Here is a 22,086-nt window from a genome sequence, read left to right as displayed (position 1 = left end):
TTTGGTCTGTGTGTCTGGGCGGGTCTTTGCTTATTCCAATGCATTTCATTCTCAGTTTGTGTTTCTGAATCTACGTATTTGTTTGTGTTTTTGTCTCTCTCACTCTTTTTGCCTGTGTGTCTGGGCGGGTGTATGCTTATTCCAAATGCATGTCTTTCACGGTTTGTGTGTCTGAATCTACGTATTTGTATGTGTTTTTGTCTCTTTCAATCTTTTTACCTGTGTGTCTGGGCGGGTGTTTCCTTATTCCAATTCATGTTTTTCTCAGTTTGTGTGTCTTAATCTACGTATTTGTATGTGTCTTTGTCTCTCTCACTCTTTTTGCCTGTGTGTCTGGGCGGGTGTTTGATTATTCCCTCACTCTTTTTGCTTGTGTGTCTGGGCGGGTGTTTCCTTAATCCAATGCATGTCTTTCTCGGTTTGTGTTTCTGAATCTACATATTTTTATATGTTTTTGTCTCTCTCACTCTTTTTGCCTGTGTGTCTGGGCGGTTGTTTGCTTATTCCAATGCATGTCTTTCTCGGTTTGTGTGTCTGAGTCTACGTATTTGTATGTGATTTAGTCTCTCTCACTATTTTTGCTTGTGTGTCTGGGCGGGTGTTTCCTTAATCCAATGCATGTCTTTCTCGGTTTGTGGGTCTGAATCTACGTATTTGTATATGTTTTTGTCTCTCTCACTCTTTATGCCTTTGTGTCTGGGCGGGCCTACCATCTTACTTGTATTTCTTCATTTCTACCTACATTTAATGGGTTCAAAAGAAGGTTTCTGTGGCTAAGTCAGTAGGCCTACTTTGATATTTTCTTACACCTTTTTGAACAGTCTTAAGTTAATAAAATAGGTTAGCTTATCAAAATGTTTAATGACCACAATATATTTCAATCACTGTTAAGTGAATTAGAAAGGGGCAACCACTAAAGACCCAAAGAAGTATTTTAAGGTGATTAAAAATGTTTTTTGCCAAAAAAGTTGGCAAGAAAGGGCTACTCAATAATTAATGACTTTAAAATCTCTACTTTAAACACAGTAAAACACATTACTTTTAAATGAAAATTCAGCATTACCTGAAAATTTTTTTAATACTAATCATGCTTTGAGATCCTTGACTGATTGTCTAAATGCTTTTGAAAATCACGGAAGATAAAACGTTGTTTGCCAACTGAACACCAATGCCCTTCCTGCTTACCTTCCCCAGATTTCTCCAGGTACTCATTTAAAGCTGAGCCAACTCTGGCTGAGCTTACAGAGTCACATAACTGACCCCTATCGCAAACCGAAAAAACTGGCAATGCAAGGAATTAAACCCATGTCCCTTGGGCATAAGATTCACAACCCAGACTGCCAACAACTTAGCCTGGAACACCAATGTGACCATAGAAAATTATTATTTAAAAAATATATTGAAAAAAACAACTCGAGTCATAGTTGCTGCCATTTTCACTACTGTCCCATAAACAATATATTTTATTTAGAAAAATTAATTTTAAGACAGGTATCAACAAAATTCCAGCAGGGATTGTATTTACTTAAGACACAAACAAGCCCTGTGAATGCTTTGCTTTGGGACTTTCTATGTCTTGAAATAATAAAAAGAAAATTTATATTTTGTATTTGTTTTCCACTGCCTCATTTGAGAAAAGTCATTTGTGACAGCAATATGCCCATGGTTGGCTTAGAATCTCTCTAAAATGCTTTAAAATAGAAGGGATTTTAAAAACAATTACACTGATCTGCAAGAAGAATATCAACATAACTCTTTAAACTCGGTACTTTATACATCCCCTTTATAGCACTAAGCTAGAGATAAACTAACATAAAAAAAATTAGTAGCATTTGATTCCTCATTTTATACTCCTTATCACCATTACAGTTTTTAACTTGACAATGCATCTCCCCTGTCCCTGATGGAAACATACCGTAGGCTATATAACCTGGCCTCAATAATAAATTATGTTGTGGTTCTATCCATTATTGGATCCGAAGTATGGCTCCTTTTGGAGAAATACTTTTCTTCGAATTTAGCATTTGAACTACTTCCAAAGGGACTCAGTCACTTGGCTTTAGAAAATTCAGTCACTTTCTGCTGCCTTTAAAATAATTACAAAGAAAATGTGTCTAAAAGGCAATATTGCACCCTATTTTTTTAGACAAGGCTAAAGATTGTCTTGATCACCTCAAATAATATTGAATCCAGATTAATCACACAAATGAAAATAAAATTGCTGGCCTAGGCCTACCTTAGCCTGCCAACCTCGCCTAAAGCCACTTTGCCTCTTTCTTGTTTTGAATTCTTGGAAAATAATTCCCAAGCATTTGTCTACATGCTTTTTATAATTTTTGTCCCTTTGATTGTAGAAAAAAGGCATTGCCTTAACAGAGTCAATTATCTAATAATCTAACTCATCCATGACCAACTCAAATCATTTTTCTTCGAAGTCGGTTACGTTACTTACGTTACGGATGCTAAGTTGAAATTTTTTCAGCTTTGTAATTAGCTTACGTTATAAAGCTTAAGTATGTTACGCTTTTAAAGCTTTTGGGGCCTACGAACCTCAAGTGAGCAAGTGTGAAAGACCTATTTAGCTAATGTGAAACCGGCACAAATCGGTCAGTCTTGAAAATTTGGTCGACCTGGACATGGTAGTTTATTGGTGTCGAAACATCGTTCAGAATGTCTCATATTTTGTAACGCTCTTAAACTGAAGTTAGAATCAAAACTTGTCAAGTGGGTCTTAAAACTAGAAGCCAATGTGGCCTTGGATAAGTGCAAACGAATGAAAAGATATTTTATAGTGCGGCTAGCGAAGGCTTTGGAAAATCTCATGACGGGCTGTCTGATTTGGACTATTCTTTTCCCGCTCATATATGGGGTCGTTTCAAAGTTTCCGTTACCTCTTATACAACTCTCATTAAAAACTAGTCTGCTCAAAATAAATTTTTAGATGACCGTAAAAATGAAAAACTTATAGTCTCAAACCTAATAGGCCATAAAACCAGAAACAATCGTTAAAACCCAGCCCCAGGTTTCAAAAACGGTAAAATTTTCTAATATGCACTTCAGTTTTTTTTATCAGTAGATCTAGTACATGAGGAGAGGAGTCCGGAGGCTAGGCCAAGAAACAAATATTAAAAGTCTGTGTAGGGTACTTTAATTACAAAAAGAATGTAGAACTCTTTTTCTTTTGAGGGGGAGCAAGAAAACACACCAAGAGATCAGAAGCCTGATGACAGTTTTTATACATAAAAAACAACCATTAATATTTATACTTTGAGTAAGTTGATGATATAATGCCGCGAAGTGTTAAAAATTCCGCATATTTGTAACTGAAAACTCCATTATTACTTATATTTGCTTTTTTTTAAATTATTTTAGAAGAACAAATATCACTAGGACCTTTATTGTATTACAAAGAACATAAAAACTATCATACTCAGTACTTACCTTAGACCTTAGGTCCTTGTGGGCCTCCAATAATACCTAAGCGTTCTAAAAGAGTTGTCAGTCGTCTTTGATCACCGTTGCCGCCAAAGTATCTTCCCCTTCTGTTTGAAGTGTGGCACTGAGATCCGTAAGTTCAGCTAGGTAGCTATTTTGCAATTCGCTATTGTATGGTCCTCTTCTCTGGCAGTACATGGCTGCAGAAGAAGGACGACTTTATTTCATTATTACATACATACTTTTAAGGAAGCTCACAGTCTTCAAAAGCCGAACTTTCAGTGCATGGTGGGAAAATTCTGAAAACCTAGCAATAGGAAGTGTCATTTGTCCGTCGTTTAATAACTAAGGACTGAAATGAGGTTAATAATCGGCAAAGTGGACAAACAATTCCGACATTTATTCTTAGATTTGTCTTTTCCTTTATATTAAAGGTGAACAAGTGTATAACCCTCCCCCTGAGTCTTCTTATAAGTCTAGTAGAATTTAAATTTTTCTAGCTCTTTTGATTAAAATGTTAGCGCTAAATTTACCTTTTTCTGACCAAAGTGAGTCTCCTAATAAAACACAAAAAAAAAAGTGATTAAGGTTTATTTGCTTAACAAACATTATCGAAACAGTGACTTTGTAGGCGTCCCTGAATTTTAAGGTTCCTCTATTAGAGGCTTTGAAATTCACAGAAAATCTTTTCTGTGGGGCTCAGTGCCTACCGTATTATGGAAACAAAAATTAAGCATGTCCCTGGTATCGAAACTTTACCCAGATTCAGTCGAATGGATACCAGAAAACACCGTTTTTTTTCTGAGGCTGGCACTTAACACTGCTATAAGGGCTATTTTTAAGAACGCTTGATTCCATTTTAATTTGGACTTTATAATTTGTATCCAGGAATGATTTTAACTTCAGTTAATTCAGAATAACAGTGAAACTTTTCCTATTTTATTAAGGAACAATTCCCTCTTTGTCTAACTAAGTTATGGAACTATGAGAATTTGCTGCTGTAGCAAGTTGTTTACATTCCTTAACTTGGCTTGCCAGGGAAGGACCGATTATTCAATAAAACAAAAGTTTACCAATTCTTCCTTAGTTAACAAGAGTCAACACTTGGAAGCAGGCTTTTTTTCCATAAAACGGTCCAAGTTTTCGCGAAGATTTTAAACCTATGCTTTACTCGTTTTTGAGTTCAACAGTCAAAAGAGGATGCATGCTCCGATACCATCATAGGAAACACTAATGGAACAATTCATCAGCGTGTCTGGAGTGAAAACAAGAGCAATAGCGCATGGACTTGGCAAACAGGTCCTTACAAGGGAATCTTTTGGCAAAAAAGATATAATTATTATTATACCAGGTACAGGTAGGCTACTACCTAGGCCTAGTACTGGCTGTGGTTAAGATTGGTATCAGTATATAGTTTGGGGCTGTTGAGAACAAAAATTCTGAAATCGAAGCAGAAGATCCATTTTGCAAGGTTTCACGTTGATAACATAATATGGCTAAAAATCTACAAAAATTGTTACAATTGTGTTTTCAGAACCAAAACTCAAAGAAAGTCTCTTTCTGGCATTTGACCTGTTAACACCTATGCTGGGTTAAATTTTTGAAACCTATTTTGGAAGTTATAATAATCCAAATTTCAGTCATTGATGAGTTTCAAGCTATATTAACTGGATTTATTGTTTCACTATTATGTCAAGGCCCATGAAATTCACATGCCCAGAGTGCAGACTTTGTTCCGCTAGTGGAACAGTGCAGTGCAGTTGGTGTCAATAGTGGTTTCATCCAAAGTGTGCAGGTATTTCTATTGAGAGGAAACAATGTGGTGAGGGGTTATGTTTAAACTGCCAGTCCCCCACTTCTTTGAATGATGACCCTGAACCACAGGTAAAGTTCTACCAAATCATATTATTGAGTTAGGAATAAAGTGAATACACCATTTGATGCCTTTTTTTATGCTGATTACAAATATAATAATCATTTCCAATAGAAATGATTATTATATTTGTAATCAGCCTAAAAAAAGGCATTGAATGGTGTATTCACTTTATTCCTAACTCAATAATATGATTTGGTAGAACTTTACCAAACCACCTTTAAGGCCACTTTCTTCCCCCCCCCCCTGGCTCTAAACCATGCTCTACACCCAAGTCTGCCACAAAATCTACAACCCCAAAATCAGTTTAAAAAAATCAAGCGTGCCAAGTCCCCCTTTTTGTTGACTGTGTTAAACAAATCAAACAGCTGGCTGATTTCCGAGCTAAATACAATTCCCAGTTGGAGCAGAATTCAGACCATGAAGTAGCCATAGAAGATTTGAAAAAAACAAGTTGACATTTTTCTCAATGACCAAAAAATTGGTAATAATATACTCCATGAACATGATCTGGAAATTAAAAAATTGAGTAAAAATATCAACTCCAATTCCCACCGCCTTCTTATGGAAGATGAACTCTGCAATCCAGAAAACAATCAAGTGACCCTTAAATCAAAAATCACGAAATTACAAGAGTACTTAAAAAACAATAAAGCAACTAAAAATACACTAGGGGATCAATTATCAGAGTTCAGCAAATCCACCATTAATGGCAAAATATCCCAAGAGAGCATACAACTACCTACGTGTAGTATGACTACTGATGACGCCCTTGAGTTCGTGAATAGTCCAGTGACTTCCGGTTTTTTACATAAATTATCAGGTGATAATGAACTAAACAAAGGGATTAACAAGGTTATGGAGAAGTCATTACCTGACGATGACATTGTTATTATTTTTGAAAAAATTACGAAAGTGATGGATAAAAGGGAAATAAATACAAAAATAAGCAGAAAGGAAAATGTGATCAGCAAGCATTTTGATAGTGGTTTCTGCAAGTTTCTACATATTTGTCATCATTTTATTTTGGGAGTTTGTGTGTCTGATAAGTGTATTTTTGACCATGTTGATCTGTGATCTGTTTTATCTTGTATTGATAAGCTATGCACTTTTGTTCATGCATCTTCAGGATTGGAGCGCAGGTTTAAAACCCAACGTTTTTTAGGGTGACACAGCAAGTATTCACAACCCCCCCTCCCCTTGTTCATGTTCCATTCGACTTTCAGTCTTATCCCCCTGCATACCCAATACAGAGCAGTATACCTCAGGAATCCATCCCTCAAAACAATCCTCCACCCCAAGTACTTATGCATGCCCAGTCAGTCCAACCCCCACATTCACTTCACTCAATTTGGACCATCCCCAAACCCCCCCCCCCTCACTCATATTCCTCCCAAAAATCCACTTCCTTTTGACTCTGTTCTTCTCCATGTGTCCAAGAAGTTACCAACTGGTTCTGGACTCCATCCGTTATTTGCCGAAACAAACCCAACCCCTCCCCTCTCAGACACCCCCACCGTACTTCCCTCGCTCAGCATCATCTTGCCCCCCCCCCATATAAAGAACACTCCCAATTTGACTTATTCCCAGATCACCAGGAAACCTTTCTCCCTTCCCTTGCACTTTATCCCCCCTGGCTACCTTACCAGTATGACTCTTGTTTAAGAGTAAGCAGGCAGAATGATCCACTGTAGTTGCATCCCAACTTAATAATATTCCCATAATTTATCCGCTGTCCTCCTTTTCTCTCAAGCCTGGTCCAGTCTCGCCTTTTAATAATGCCTCAAAGCTACCCCCTTACCCACAGCATCCTCCTCATAAACTTCAACTGCAAATAACTCCATCCCAAATTGAAAAAAAAAATCTCAATGCCCAAATCGGTTTAAATTTCCAACTTTCCTACTTACCAATGCTGAGAGCCTGAATTTTGATAAAAATTACCAAACTCAAGAGTATCTCTGAAATTCAGAAAATTCATATTATTGCTGTGACAGAGGTTCAGTCCCAGAACCCAGATTTCCTAAAAATCAGCAATTATACTCAGTTTGTAAAACTTCGCCCTCCCAATTACCCTCTCAGGAAAAAAGGGGGTGGTATATTATTTTTTGTCCAAGATAACCTCCAACCTAAACTCATCACCACCCCCAACTTATCAGATTATGATTAAATTCTATGGTTTAGCCTTAGACCGAAAGTACTTCCCTGCCCTTTCAATTTAATTGTAACTGCCATCTTTTATGATTCCCCTAACCAAAGTATTGACCAGAAATGCCAATTTAAACAACAATTTCTTATTAGTGCTGACTTTGTGTTATCAAAGTATCCAAATACTGGTATTTGCTTACTTGGTGATGCAAATGACCTGAGGATAGACTCTATCTGCACCTCTCAATATTAAACAACTGGTTAAAATATCTACAACAAAAGGCAACACCTCTCTGGATGTTATTTGTTCAAACATGAGTAAGTATTACAACTCCCCGCAAGCGCTACCACCATTAGGCGGCAGTTATCACTATTGTCTTCTTTTTTCTCCCTCTTCAGTCATTGAACATTCCTTTACCACCTCCATTGGGGTTTGCCGTCCCCTCAGTGACACAGGCCTTTTTTCTTTTGGATCATGGCTGACCAGTGAAAGTTGGTCAGACCTTTATAAACCTAATAACCTTGATCACAAAATTTAGATTTTTCACAAAAAACTAATTGATTCCTACTCATTATGTTTCCCAGAAAAAAAAATCAGGAAATGCTCCAGTGATGAACCTTACATAAACAATCACATAAAAATGTTAATCTGCACGAAAATAAGCTTATTTAACAGGGGTAATTTAGCTGAAGCAAATAAGTTAAGAAGGGAATTAAAAAGTCAAATTAGAAAAGCTGCCCGAGCCTACTATAAAAGTAAAATTAAATACTTGTGCCATGATAAACCAAAGAACTGGTACTCTGAAATTAAAAAACTTACCGACAAGAGTCAAGAAAAACTAAATTTTAATATAAATGAACCTCCAAAGACCACAGCTAATGACCTCAATAAGTTTCTGGCTGCTATTGTCTAGAGTCTCCTATCACTATCTTATGCACTTCGAGATGTTCCTGATCTTTTTTCACTCCCACATATTTCTCCACTTGATGTTGTAAAAAAAATTGAAAAACTAAAACAATCAAGCATTTGCCCTTTAGATATTCCTGTTCCTCTGATTCAAGCTTTCAGTGATTACCTCTCAAAACCCCTATCCACCCTGTTTAATGAAATTACCGAATCTGGACAGTTCCCTCAATATTGGAAACAAGGCGTTATTACCCCAATCAAAAAGAAAAATGGGAAGCCTGGCTTTGATGGCATTCGTCCTGTTACCCTCACCTCAATTTTTTCAAAATTGTATGAAAGTTTTCTCGCAGACTGGCTTAAGATGAAAGTCCTCCCCCTCATTGATCTTAGACAGTTTGGTAATCTCAGATCCACATCACCCTCTCATTACCTGATCCATCTTGTTGATACCATGGGTTAATTACTTGAAAAATCTAACACTTGGCTTAATCTGATTTCTATTGATCTTCAAAAAGCTTTTGATTTGATTAACCATAATTTACTCATAGATAAACTTATAAAGAAATTCCACATTCAAACTGTCCTTGTTAAGCTCGTTGCCTCTTTTCTCTCTAATAGATCTCAAGCAGTTAAATATCTAAATTGTTTCTCAGATCATCTCCCCATATTTAATGGCATTCCTCAGGAGAATATTCTAGGACCTCTCCTTTTTTCTCTTACGATTAATACCCTATCAACCCTTTATGACAATAGGTGGAAATTTGTTGATAACTTGACAGTTTTTGAGATATGTCATAAAAACATGTTAAGCAACCCAATGGGCATACTCCAAGATATTGCCTGTGAGGCATCTTCCCTTGACATGACAGTTAATCCTTCTAAATCCGCAATAGTCTCAGTAAGTTTTCTTAAATCTCCTCCCCTTTTTCTTGCTCCTATTCCTCCTGAAACCTCTGTCACATCTCTTGAACTCCTTGGTGTTACAATTTCTTCCAATTTGAAATGGGATGCCCATATAAATGATACCTATAAATAAATGATAAATGACAAGCGAACTCCTCGCTTTCCCTCCTTAAACTTTTAAATAAATTTAGTTGCCCCCAATCACATTTACTACAAGTATACATTTCTTTTATGCGTCCCATATTAGAGTATGCTTGTCCTGTGTGGCACCCTGGCCTCTCAACTGAAGCAACACAAAAAATTGAAAATGTCCAAAAGAGAGCTCTAAGAATTATTTTTAATGAGGGCAAGATACCATATTTGCATTTGTTAAATATTTCAAAACTAGAGACCCTCGAGAGACGAAGAAATAATTTATGCCTCCGTTTTACAAAAAATGCCATAACAAACCCTCGGACGGCAAGTATTTTCCCCAAACGTCACTCCCCATCCAGATTACGGCCGGCTCGAGCTGTTTCTGAGCCCATCCCTGTTTTGTCCCCTATTTGCTGCATTACTTCGAGATGCAAAAGAACTTCTGTCCCCTTTATTACAAAAAAAATTAATAAAATGTCCCAATAGTTTCTTTTTTCCCCCGCTTTTTTGTCCCCCCCCTTCTTGACCAGTTTTTATTTTTTAACTCTTTTATTGACTTTCTGTAGTTGGATTATTGACACTTTCTTAGTGTCCCTTTTAATTTATATGCATTTAGGTCTCGCTCTTTTTTTTTGTGTATATTCGCTTATCCCCCCCCCCCCTTCCTTTTTTTATGTCTGTTCTAATTCTTTTTCCGATTCGTATTTGTGTAAGTTTAGTTTGACCTGTTTTTATCTTTTTAACTTTTTAATTGACTTTACAGCTTTAATTATTGACTGTTAAATGATTGTTCATTATGATTTTTCTTTTTTGTTGTTGTTTTTTGCATTTTTGCCAGTTTTAGTGCAACCATTTATAATGTCGACTCCGAAGTCCGAATTTGGCCCTTTGAGGGTTTGTGATAGTGATCTTTTTGAAATAAATCAAGGAGGCACACTTGTGCCTCTATAAAGAGGCGACCCACCATAATGTTAAGCGATTTCAGGTCCTAGAGGTCGCAGAGAGACGGTGGTAATCGCATTTTGTAGCCCAAGCTCAAACTAAGAAACTTGCAAAATTTCATCCTCCTCCGACTTTATCTTCATGGGGTAAACTGGGCCGGAAGTTTCGACCCTCCCACCACAGCCCCCCTTTAACGTTGTCCGATTGGGCTGAAATTTAGAGGTTAAGCTTTTCTAGGGCCCGGGAGCTTATCCTCGAAATTTCAGCTCAATCCGATCACTCCTTCCCTGTTTTCAAAAAACCAAATATAGCCACTTAAAATTCATCATCATTTCTTTTTTTCTTATTCACGCCTACGGGCCACAGTTGGCAACTGATCCGGGTGAATGAGGACTCATTCGAAGCAGAATTCGACCTGTTAGGGCCTTTTGATATTTTCAGACCGAAAAAATTATACCCCGAATTTATATTTATGAAAAACCTCGTTTCCCTACAATAGCCCATGTTAATTTTTCCCACCACAACCCCCTTTAACGTTGTCTGATCGGGCTGAAATTTAGAGGATAAGCTTTCCGGGGCCTGGGAGCTTATCCTCGAAATTTCAGCTCAATCTGATCACTCCTTCCCTGTTTTCCAAAAACCAAATATCAAGTTTTCTGGGAATTTGCTTTCGTCGAAAATAGATGCCATTTACTAAAAAACAATTACACTTGTGTCTCTTAAGTTCAGCGGTTGATACTCCAGACTGTCAGACCGAAAACTCGGGTTCGATTCACTGTTAAAGCAAATTTTTTATATACTGAATTTAAACTTTAAAAAAGAAACTCAGTTTCTTTTTTAAATTATTTGAAAAAAATTACGTTTTCTAAAGAGTTAAAGAGGCTGAGTTTCAAGGTCGACCCTTAAAACGTACATGGATTATGAGTCACAGTTGGGGGGCTGTTAAAGAGGCTGAGTCACAAGTTCGAACCTTAAAACGTACAGGGATTAGGAGGCACCCTGTACGACGTGATTTGAGTATTCAGGAATTAATAGCCTTAACACAAGAATGTTCAAGAGCGGGGGGTTTGGGGGGCGGCAGCCCCCAACTTTAACTCCTGACACGATCAGCTAACAGTTAGTCAAGCAATAATAAGTAATAAACTGTACAAAAACGTGCAGAAATTATTTGAAAAAAACTACGTTTTCTAAAGAGTTAGAGAGGCTGAGTTACAAGGTCGAACCTTAAAACGTACAGGGATTAGGAGGCACAGTTGGGGGGCTGCCGCCCCCAAACCCTCCGCTTTCGCAGCCTTTAAATAAAAAAAAAGTTTTTTAAACTGAAAGTAAGGAGTGACATTAAATCTTAAAACGAACAGAAATTATTCCGTATATGAAAGGGGCTGTGCCCTCCTCAACGCCTCGCTCTTTACGCTAAAGTTTGACTTTCTCACAACTATTTTTTTTAAACAATAAAAACTTTAGCGTAAAGAGCGAGGCGTTGAGGAGGGCACAGCCTCTTTCATATACGGAATAATTGTTGTTCGTTTTAAGATTTAATGTCGCTCCTTACTTTCAGTTTAAAAATTTTTTTTATTTAAAGGCTGCGAAAGCGGGGGGTTTGGGGGGCGGCAGCCCCCCAACTGTGCCTCCTAATCCCTGTACGTTTTAAGGTTAGACCTTGTAACTCAGCCTCTTTAACTCTTTAGAAAACGTAGTTTTTTTCAAATAATATCTTATCTAAATCAAGTGAAAATGAATTTATGCAATTTTCAGTAAATTTTTACCAAATCATATTATTGACTTATGAATAAAGTGAATATACCACTCAATGCCTCTTTTTATGCTCTTTCCAAATATAATAATCATATTTGTCAGAAATGATGTTCACCCCCACCAATTCAGGGTATATATTTGCACATTAGGGGGGGCGGGGTAAAGTTTAAACTTACCTCCTGTTTACATCAGAAATAAAATTTGCCCCACCCCCTAATGTGCAAATATATACCCTGAATTGGTATATATAGGAGTGGGGGTAAAATTCATTTCTGAAAAAAATGATGATTATATTTGGAAATAGCATGAAAAGACATAGTGGTATATTCACTTTATTTGTAAGTCCATAATATGATTTGGTAAAATTTACCCAATTTTCTAATCCTTGGAAAGTTGTTGTGGTTGACAAAAGTTGTTGGTTAATGCAAAAATCACAACTACCAATCTTGATTGAATATGCTAAAACTCTCAACACTTGTTTGAAGATGTCTGAGAGGTAATGTCATAATGGCTAGAAGCTTTTGAATGCTAATTCCTCCTGTCAAAAGCCCTCTCAACTCCATGAATCCTGCAAAACAAGAGTGAGTAGTTAGAAGTTATCCAAAAAGAGGGTATATACCAGACTTTATATTTTCAGCAATTGCCTTTCTGAAAGCTAACAAAAATTGTTAACTTACATTGTTAATAAATTTTTCAAATTATAATTGGAGAAAACTGCTTGAGAATTGGAAGGGCAATATTCAAAATGAATAATGTAGCAAATTATGCTGTCTAGATTCTACACTATAAAAAATGTTTGAGACTTCATGACTGCTAATGTTTCTTACATTCTAAAACATCTTTTGGTTGGTTTTCTTCAAATATCCTAAAAGATAAGCTAGTCTAAAGGGCTGTGCTGAATTTCCCACCCAATCAGAATGTTTCTGAAATTTATTAACTAAAACCTTTGTTTGCATGAGCTAACAGAAAACCATTTGCTAATATTGAAAGTAAGCAATTAGATTGCAGAATAAGCTTTAAATATGCAAAGTTTCTGGATAATTTTCATTTTCATCAGTTTATTTATGTACCACAGGATAAGTACTAAATAATTTTTCAAGTAGGGGTGAACTAAGCACCATTTAATTTGTTAGAAGTGCTGGAGGTTAAAATTGTACTGTTTTAGTGGGGTTCTAGTCTAATAATGAGGGGCTTATAAATTTTCTTACTACTTATTTTTTTTAGCTTGCTCCATTAGTTTGATTAATTTTTAAAGAGAGTAGTGTTCTAAAAGCTGTGATTTTCAGTATGTTATAAATTAGAGCAAAATTCAAATTTTGCTTAGAATGTTTTCAAGCAGAGGTTTTCAGCACTCCCACTGCCACCCTTTCCCTTCTTTTAAGGCTCTGAGTTTTTTTTTATGTGGAAACAAAAATTAGTTTTGAAACTGTTTTGCTAGTATGGCTTAAAATCTGCTACTTTATTATGTTTGACAGAAAGTATTCATCTAATTAGGATGATGCACACACTTTTTCCACTTTGGAGGTTTTTTGCATCTCTTAAGGATAAAATTGTATTTTTGAGGCTATGTTTTTTTGTGTCTGCCTTTTCTTTTAATTAAATAAAAAAACAAGTTTTTCTTAACAAAAGGAAAGAGAAAAAATATGTCTTCAGCAGAGTAAAAAAAAAAAAAAAATAATAAGTGTAGCTTACTTATTTAAGGTGATTAAAAATTAGCCTGTGCATTTAAAGTGGCCATGTGCAGCCACCACTCTGCAGGGCCATACAAACTAAATAATCCTTATCAACCCTGCCAAACCACTTCTTAAAAATATCTCTAACTCAGGAATGAAATCAACAAACTGTGTAATAGTTTATAAGCTAATTAATCCAACACAGAGTATAATATTACAATACATGAAAAAAAACCAGAGATTCCATCAAGTTGAATTTTTTCAGGTGTTTTGCCGTTTTTTACAATACAAAAAATCCTGCTCATAACTTATGATTGATCACATTAAATTTATGAATTTTATATATTTGGAATCAACATAAAAAGCAAATTCTTTTGATGTATAAATAGTTATCATATTTCCTGCTTTTTAGAATTTTGGTTAGAATTGGACCAAATTGCTGCTTAATTACAATTCACTACCACAAACTGTTTCATAATAGTCATTAGGCATATCAGTAAAAACAACTCCTTCCCTACTTTTTTACAAAGAAATGTTTATTTTGTTCCTTTTTTTAAGACATATGGAACAAAAGGAGTTGTTACTTTTGTGATTTGGAAAACCACAGAAACAATAGATTTATTTTCAATTAAAGTAAAGGAAAACTATATATCTCCTGTATTAGTCAAGGTATAAAGCCTAAAGATCGCCATCAACGTCTTTAAATATCGAGATGTCATATATTTTTAGATATCATATATCAAGATATAAATAAAGAGATATTAGATATAAATAAAAAAATGCTAAAACTTTAAAGAATACATATCAGTATATCAAGGCTATACTAAACTGACAATCTACAGGCATTTTTTTTTCTGTAATATGCAAATTATGTTCTGGTCTTGAGAAGGTATGGGAGTTGTCAAAGAAATAATCTCCAGACCTTTCAACTATGCTGAACAAAATGGATATCTCAAAATTTTGATTAGATGTGTTTTGGGAACTGATGGGCGTGGGGGGGAGGAGATTGCTGCCCTCCAATCACTTTTGATTAATAAAAAAGGGCACCAGTCCTTTCAATTTCCAATCGAACAAGCCTTTTTCGAAGTTTCTACAACAACAAATGGCCATCTTAAAATTTCTATCAGATGCATTTCGGAAAAATACGAGGTGTGTGGGGGAGGGGGGTATCCGCCCTCCGATCACTCTCAATCTTAAAAAGGTCCCTAGAATTCTGATTACCAATCCAGTGAGCCCCCTCCAATGTTTACACAAGCACCCTTTACATATAAATCTTATATGCCCCCAGGGCATAACTTACAACCCTTACCCTGAGGGGTCTGGGGGGTTGTCATCACCAAAGGCATAATTTCTGGACCATTCAGTTATGTTGAACAAAATGGATATCTCAAAGTTTTGATTGGATGTGTTTGGGGAAATGGTGCGCGTGGAAGGGGGGTTACTTGCCCTCCAATCACTTTTGACTATTAAAAAGGTCAGTAGCCCTTTCAATTTTTAATCGAATGAGCTCTTTTCGAAGTTTCTACGACAACAAATGACCATCTCAAAATTTCTTTCAGATTTATTTCAGGAAAATGTGAGGAGTGTGTGTGGGGGGGGGAGTGCATCCACCTTCCGATCGCTCTGAATCTCAAAAAGGGCACTAGAAATTCTAATTGGCAATTCAATGAACCCCCTCCGAAGTATATTCGATCACCCTTTCTATATATACCTTATATGCCCCCGGGGGCATAACTTACAACCCCTGCCTTGAGGAGTGTGGGAAGGGGGTGGGGACTGTCATCCTCAAAGACATAATTTCCAGACCTTTCAATTACGTTGAACAAAATGGCTCTTCAAAATTTTTATTGAACGTGTTTGGGGAAATGGTTTGCATGGGATGGGGGTTAGTTGCCCTCCAATCGCTTTCGACTATTAAAAAGGGCACTAGCCCTTTCACTTTCCAATTGAATGAGCTCTTTTTGAAGTTTCTAAGACAACCAATGGCCATCTCAAAATTTCTATCAGATGTATTTTGGGAAAATACCAAGGTGTGTGTAGGGGTGGGGGTATCTACCCTCTGATCGCTCTGAATCTTAAAAAGGGCACTAGAACTTCTGATTACTAATCCCATGAGCCCTTCCAAAGTTTACATGATCACCCTGTTTATGTATAGCTTATATGCCCCCAGGCCATAACTTAAAACCCTTGCCCTGCGGGCTTTGGGGGGGGGGTTGTCATTCTCAAAGACATCCGGACCTTTCAACTACGTTGAACAAATGGCTATCTCAAAAGTTTGATTGGGTGTGTTTGGGGAAACGGTGGGCGTAGGGGGGAGGGGCTAGTTGCCCTCAAATCACTTTTGACTGTTAAAAAGGGCAGTAGCCCTTTCAATTTCCAATTGAATTGAATTTCCAATTGAATATAAAGATCACCCTTTCTGTATAAACCTTATATGCACCCAGGGCATAACTTACAACCCTTGCCTTGAGGTCTTGGGGGGGGGGGCTCATCCTCAAAGACATAATTTCCAGACCTTTTAACTATGTTGAACTAAATGGTTGTCTCAAAATTTTGATTGGATGTGTTTGGGGAAATTGTGGGTGTAGGGAGGGGTGTATGTTGCCCTCCAATCACTTTTGGCTATTAAAAAGGGCACAATCCCTTCCAATTTTCAATCGGATGAATCCCTTTTCAAAGTTTCTAGAACAACTCCTTCGATACGAAGTGCCCTGGTCTAAAAAAATAATACATTGTGCCCACATTGCTCTTTACTTTGGCAGCGCTATTGCGCTGCCTCTGACTTGTGAACATATAATAATAATCTAACAATTATGGATCCAAACGTCTAGGTTGATTAATATGTCGTCTGCAAGCATAAGAATTGCTTGTGTGATCTGGTTAGATGAAGATAAAATATTATGCTGCTGTTGTACTTAGTAGAGTTCAAGTTATAATGATTTCTTGATCTAGAGTTTTGAAAGTTGATATATATTTACTAAATCTGGCCTTTTAACTTTTGCTCTGCTTTTGATCTGCATGCATACATTCAGTCCAGACTCTTTTTTTTATCAAATCCTGCTGTTAATAGTCTTGGTAGGTATGACTTGCTATTTTGCTGTTTTGTTTACATAGAGATTTGCACACAATTATTTACTGTCATTTACTGGGAAAATCAACCCTAATCAGGAATATACCTATAAATTTATTTATGGAGAGAGAAGGGAGGATAACAGGATAAACTAGACCAACTAAACACAAATTATTGCAACATGTAGATAGATAGCATGGTATCTTTGAGTTTGGTGCCTGATGCCTCCTACTTAAATGCGTAACCCTTATGACATTCCCTGGTAAATGGTGAAGCTAAACTAGAAATATCTTCTTTTTTTTCGGTGAAAATTAAAGGACTTAAAACTCTGATGTATCATTTGGTTCATTAATATTCATGTTTTAATTGGTCCTCTGTTTGTAGTCCATTGGCTTCAAATATAGCTATCCCTGGGAGAGAAGATATTTCGATTAGCTATTTTTAGGTCAGTTTTAACTTGTTTTTATACTTCCTTCATGGTCATTTTTTTTTTTTTTAAACCTTTACTGATGTGAAATAAATTCATAAGAGCTGATGAAGTAAAATTTATTCTGCAATTCACCACCCACCAAAGTTCGATACTCAACTTACGGAACCGCCTTTCAAAAACGGTGTCCCGGTCATAGCAAGCTTCAACTGCTCTAGCCTTAATGTTAATACCTCCGTTCGTAACCCAGAAGACTCTCTGGAATTTGCAATGATTAACGCTCTTACAGGAAGAATTGAGCAGCAGGATCAAACCATTCTCGATCAAAGGGCGCTGATAGCGCAGCTTTCTGCTTCCAACACAGTATATAAGCAACAAATACTTGAAATGACGGAAATTCTTCTAAAGAACAATCAATCGCAACTTGAAAACCGATCATTGGTCCAGCCTGAAAAGAAGAATGCGAGTACGATGCCTGATCCTCATGAGACTATTATTGTCCGAATTGTCCTGCGATTAGTCAGTCCGACTCCAGGAGCACCAGCAGCAGAAGAACCCAGCAACTCAGGTCAAGTTCCACTCAGAAATTCTGACATTGAAGAAGGCACGAGGGGAGCAGAACAAGACAGATCAGTCATTGTACTCAGTCAACCTGTCAAAACATTCCAAAATACGCGAATTGAGTGCATCTATTTTAAAAAAGGTCACTGCAGATGGGGCAACCAGTGTCGTTTCTTTCATCTCGTTGAGAATCCTCCTGTTTTCGAACATCACTCCACTCAAGATGGTTGCCAAAACGCCAAGTCAGCAAAATACAAAAAACTACATCCTGAAAAATTTAAAAGGTTTGCGAACGGGCGTTGCATCAAAGGACAACGATGCAACTTCTTTCACCCAATCAAACCAGCACTAAACCACCAGAAAACGAGAACGGACACGGAACAAACAAGTTCAAAAAACTATATGCACCCGAATCATCACCCACCGACAGTCAACAACTACAATCACTTCTGGACTCGCGTTTTCTACAGCAGTGGGTTCTCTGGCATAGCAAACACCAACCACCAGTCAGAATCATCAAAACCATGGACCTGCTTAAGACCCTCAACCGTCAACCAGAAGAGAGGAGGACCAGGAGAGAGAAGAACGAGTGGTACGAAAAACACAAAACCCAATCACCACCATCCAAATCGTATTTACCAAGAGCAAAGGACTTCCAGAACAAATCACACCCATACTTACCGACCTACCGTATCTCCCATCACTCTGCTAGAAACACTGGTGTAGAAACTGAAAAACACGACCTGCTACAACGATCCATACTCGACCTTTACCGCCTGAACCCACCACCTCCAAGTCTAACTTCAACTCTACCACAAACTGCAAACGCTTCTTCATACCTACCAAGTGATAATGAACATCAGTCCTGGATGACGTATTACAAGAAAGTCCCTCCGCCGGCACAGACAAGTAACTGTCACGCGGTAAGGACCCAAACCTCTGATCCTGTAAAAAGGAAATCAAGATTAAAGCGGAATCCAGAATTTCCCTCTATATTGCTGTCTAACGTCCGGTCAATAACAAACAAAATCGACGAACTGGAAATCTTAATGCGAGGAAAACAGATCGATGTGGCCTGTCTTACCGAAACTTGGCTTACAAATAGCAGTATACTCAGCCTCGATGGCTACAATGCATACATATTACCTCGGAAGTCAGCAGACGAAAAAAAGAAGAAATCAGCCACGGTGGAGGAGTTGCCGAAACGATACGCCCAGCCGAATACTCGATCCTCCAATACCCAAATCCCCAGAACTCGAAGTGCTATGGGTCTGGGTAAGACCGCGCTTCCTACCAAGGGGAGTGTCATCCCTAATCTTTGGAGTCGTCTACTACCCACCCAAAGCCCCATTCAGGAAGACTCTAGTCAACTACCTACAATACTCCGTCGACCGCCTCCGGAGTAAATATCCCTTTGCCGGTATTGTGATAAGCGGAGAATTCAATGATATTAAGCCTTCCTGGATAGAGTCCAGCCTATCACTGAAACAAGTGGTGAAGTCTCCAACCCGCGGCAGCAACCTACTTGACATGGTCTTCACTAACCTCGAACAGCACTACAACGAGCCAGAAATCACAGCAAGCATTGGCTTAAGTGATCACCTAACAGTGGCCTGGAGACCGACGCATTTGTCACGGCGAAAGGTAATTAAACAAACAGTAACCTATCGACCGATCAGGGATGAACTAATCCCCGCCTTCAAGGGAAAGCTAACATTGCAGAACTGGACCCCTATTTACAGACTACCGTCCGCTGAAGACATGACAAATGCCTTCTGCGACCAACTTCAGAAAATGTTCGAAGGACATTCTGGAAAATTTTCCAGAAAAGAAACGGGTAGTAGGAAATGAAACGAAACCCTGGATCACGCTTGATATAAAAGAGCTTATCCTAAGGCGGGATAACTTGTACAACTCTAATAGAGCAGAGTCCAACAAGTTGCGAAATATAGTGGTGAGAAAGATAAAGTATGCAAAGAAGCAGCACGGCAGCTTGACAGTACAGAAGCTTCCATCTTCCGATTCTAAAAAGTTTCATAGCACGGTTCAGAACATTTTTGGCCGAAAGCAGAAAAACGTTGAACTAAGAAACGAAAAAGGGGAGAAACTTACCGCTAACGCGATTAACGACAACTTTGCTACAATCTGTACAAAGTACCCTGGTCTTAAATCACTTCCCGACCTTTCAAGCATTACTGAAATCCTGTCATTGAAGCAGAAACCATCCAGACCGCTTTCTTAAAACTGGACACATCGAATGCCTCATGTTTTGGAGAACTGCCAATCAAACTCATCAAAGCATGCAGTAACGAGCTTGCGGTACCGTGTACTGCCATAGTAAACCAATACTTGAATGAGGGAACCTTCCCGACACGATTCAAAACTGCTGTGGTCATTCCTATACCGAAAAAATCATCCGTCGAGTCTGCAAATGACTTAAGACCCATCTCAAAGACATCGATTTTCTCAAAAGTCCTGGAAGGAATTGTCTTCAAATTGCTTTTCGAAGATATTAGTGAAAATCTTGATCCTCGGCAGTACGGCTTTCGTCCAGGTCATAGTACTGTGCATTACCTGATCCGCCTCATCAGAGACATCCTGGAGCATCTGGAGATTGATGGTGCTTATATTGACTGCATCATCGCGGACTTCGTGAAAGCGTTCGACTTATTCGACCACTCAGTTGTTATCGACGAGGCAACTTACTTTGGAGCAAGACAAATTGTCTTGCGAATGGTTGGCAGTTTCCTGACGAACCGCAAACAGAAAGTACAACTTCCCAATGGTGAAACGTCAAACATCAGGGAGCTGACCTGCGGTGCAGCACAAGGGTCGAAGTTAGGCCCTTTAGCTTTCCTTATTGTGATCAACAAACTTTTGCGCGAGATTATGGAACGCTACAAATTCGCTGACGATCTCTCCACCCTCCTCCTCAGACTTCTCTCACAGAACCTACAGCCAGACCCAATCCTAACAGTAATGCGAAAAATCGAGGATGAAGCAAACCAGGTGAAAGTTACACTCAGCCAGGAAAAAACAGTCCTATTTAGGGTTAATTTCCTTAAACGGCCAGTTCCAGACCCGCCATGTGGTGGGCCGAAGGCTGTGAAAACGGTGAAGATCCTGGGTGTCCACCTGGATGCCGATCTGAAATGGAATACCCACGTATCGTCAATCGTCTCGAAGACCGCCTTCCTCCTAAGATCTTGTGCCTACCTTCACCGCTTTGGGATGAAAACTGAGATCATGGTTGTATGCTACAAATGCTACATTAGACCGCTCACTGAATATGCCTGCCCAGTGTGGCACAGCGCACTGACCATAGATCAAAGCGACAAAATTGAAGGATTGCAGAAAAGGGCCTGCAAAATAATACTGGGGAGTGTTTACGTTGACTATGAGATGAGCCTCAAAGTTTTGAAGTTGGAGTCCCTCAAAGAGAGAAGGCACACACTGGTCATGGACTTCGGACGAAAAATCCTCGACTCTGAAACACACCGCGATCTACTTCCGGATTTTGAGGCGCGCCATACTCAACATTCTACGAGGCTCAGAGAAATAACGAAAAACGCAGCAAAGCTGGATCGACCGCCGATCCACTCATCCGAGCGCTACCTGAAGTCATTTGGTCCATACTTTGTAAAACACTACAATGGTGACCGAGAAAAATTGTAAATAAATCAAGTTTGAATAATTTAATTTTGTAAGTGTTTTTAAATTGTTTGACTTCCACTTTTATTTTTCTTGTTAACAAGAATATTAAGTAAAAAATAAAGTGAATTTGAATTTGAATAGAGTTGAACTCATCTTTATAGCCTTTACAAAATAACAGCTGCCACCAGGGGAAAATTGCTTCTCAAAATTCTTGTTCCACTTTTCCTTGGTCATTGTTTTCAACATTTGGGGTTATAGCCTTCAGAAAAATACAAGCCTATAGATTAGGGGCTGCTGTCAATCATAAAATAATAAATACCTGCAAATGAAAAAGACTTTCATCCATCAACTAATACATTTCATAGACACAGAACTTTTAATGCTCTATCTTATATAAAATACACTATGTCCAGAAAAGGAGTAATGTACCAGCAACTTTTGTTATGTAACAGGAAAAAGAGGTTAGTTCCCAAATTTGGTACTCAAGGGGCCTCTTTCTTGCTTCCTTGTAGCTTGCAATTATTTTTATACAGATATAGTTAGATAAAAGAAGAAGTCAATAGTCAAAGCGACAAGCAAATGAACATCTAGAAGCTGCAAATTTTC

The 22,086-nt window shown here is 38.0% G+C and overlaps 1 protein-coding gene across 2 annotated transcripts in view; it reads left to right on the top strand.

Moving 5' to 3' along the window:
* The first annotated feature begins 4,587 nt into the window (after positions 1 to 4,587).
* Positions 4,588 to 22,086, top strand: part of sturkopf (lipid droplet associated hydrolase sturkopf) — a 32,663-nt gene continuing 15,164 nt past the window's right edge. Inside the window, exon 1 of one of the 2 annotated variants that reach the window (XM_089090227.1) lies at positions 4,588 to 4,792. In XM_089090227.1, the coding sequence (XP_088946353.1) occupies positions 4,669 to 4,792 (124 nt within the window). In that variant the 5' untranslated portion in view covers positions 4,588 to 4,668. The remainder of the gene's footprint in view (positions 4,793 to 22,086) is intronic. The other variant, XM_089090228.1, reaches the window with a different exon arrangement.

This window comes from Artemia sp. Qi Xiang Cuo, chromosome 6 (genome assembly GCF_049724085.1).
Source record: "Artemia sp. Qi Xiang Cuo chromosome 6, ASM4972408v1, whole genome shotgun sequence".
Lineage (NCBI taxonomy): Eukaryota > Metazoa > Arthropoda > Branchiopoda > Anostraca > Artemiidae > Artemia > Artemia sp. Qi Xiang Cuo.
The sequence above is the reverse complement of the archived record's forward strand: the minus strand, read 5'-3'. Positions and strand labels throughout refer to the sequence as shown.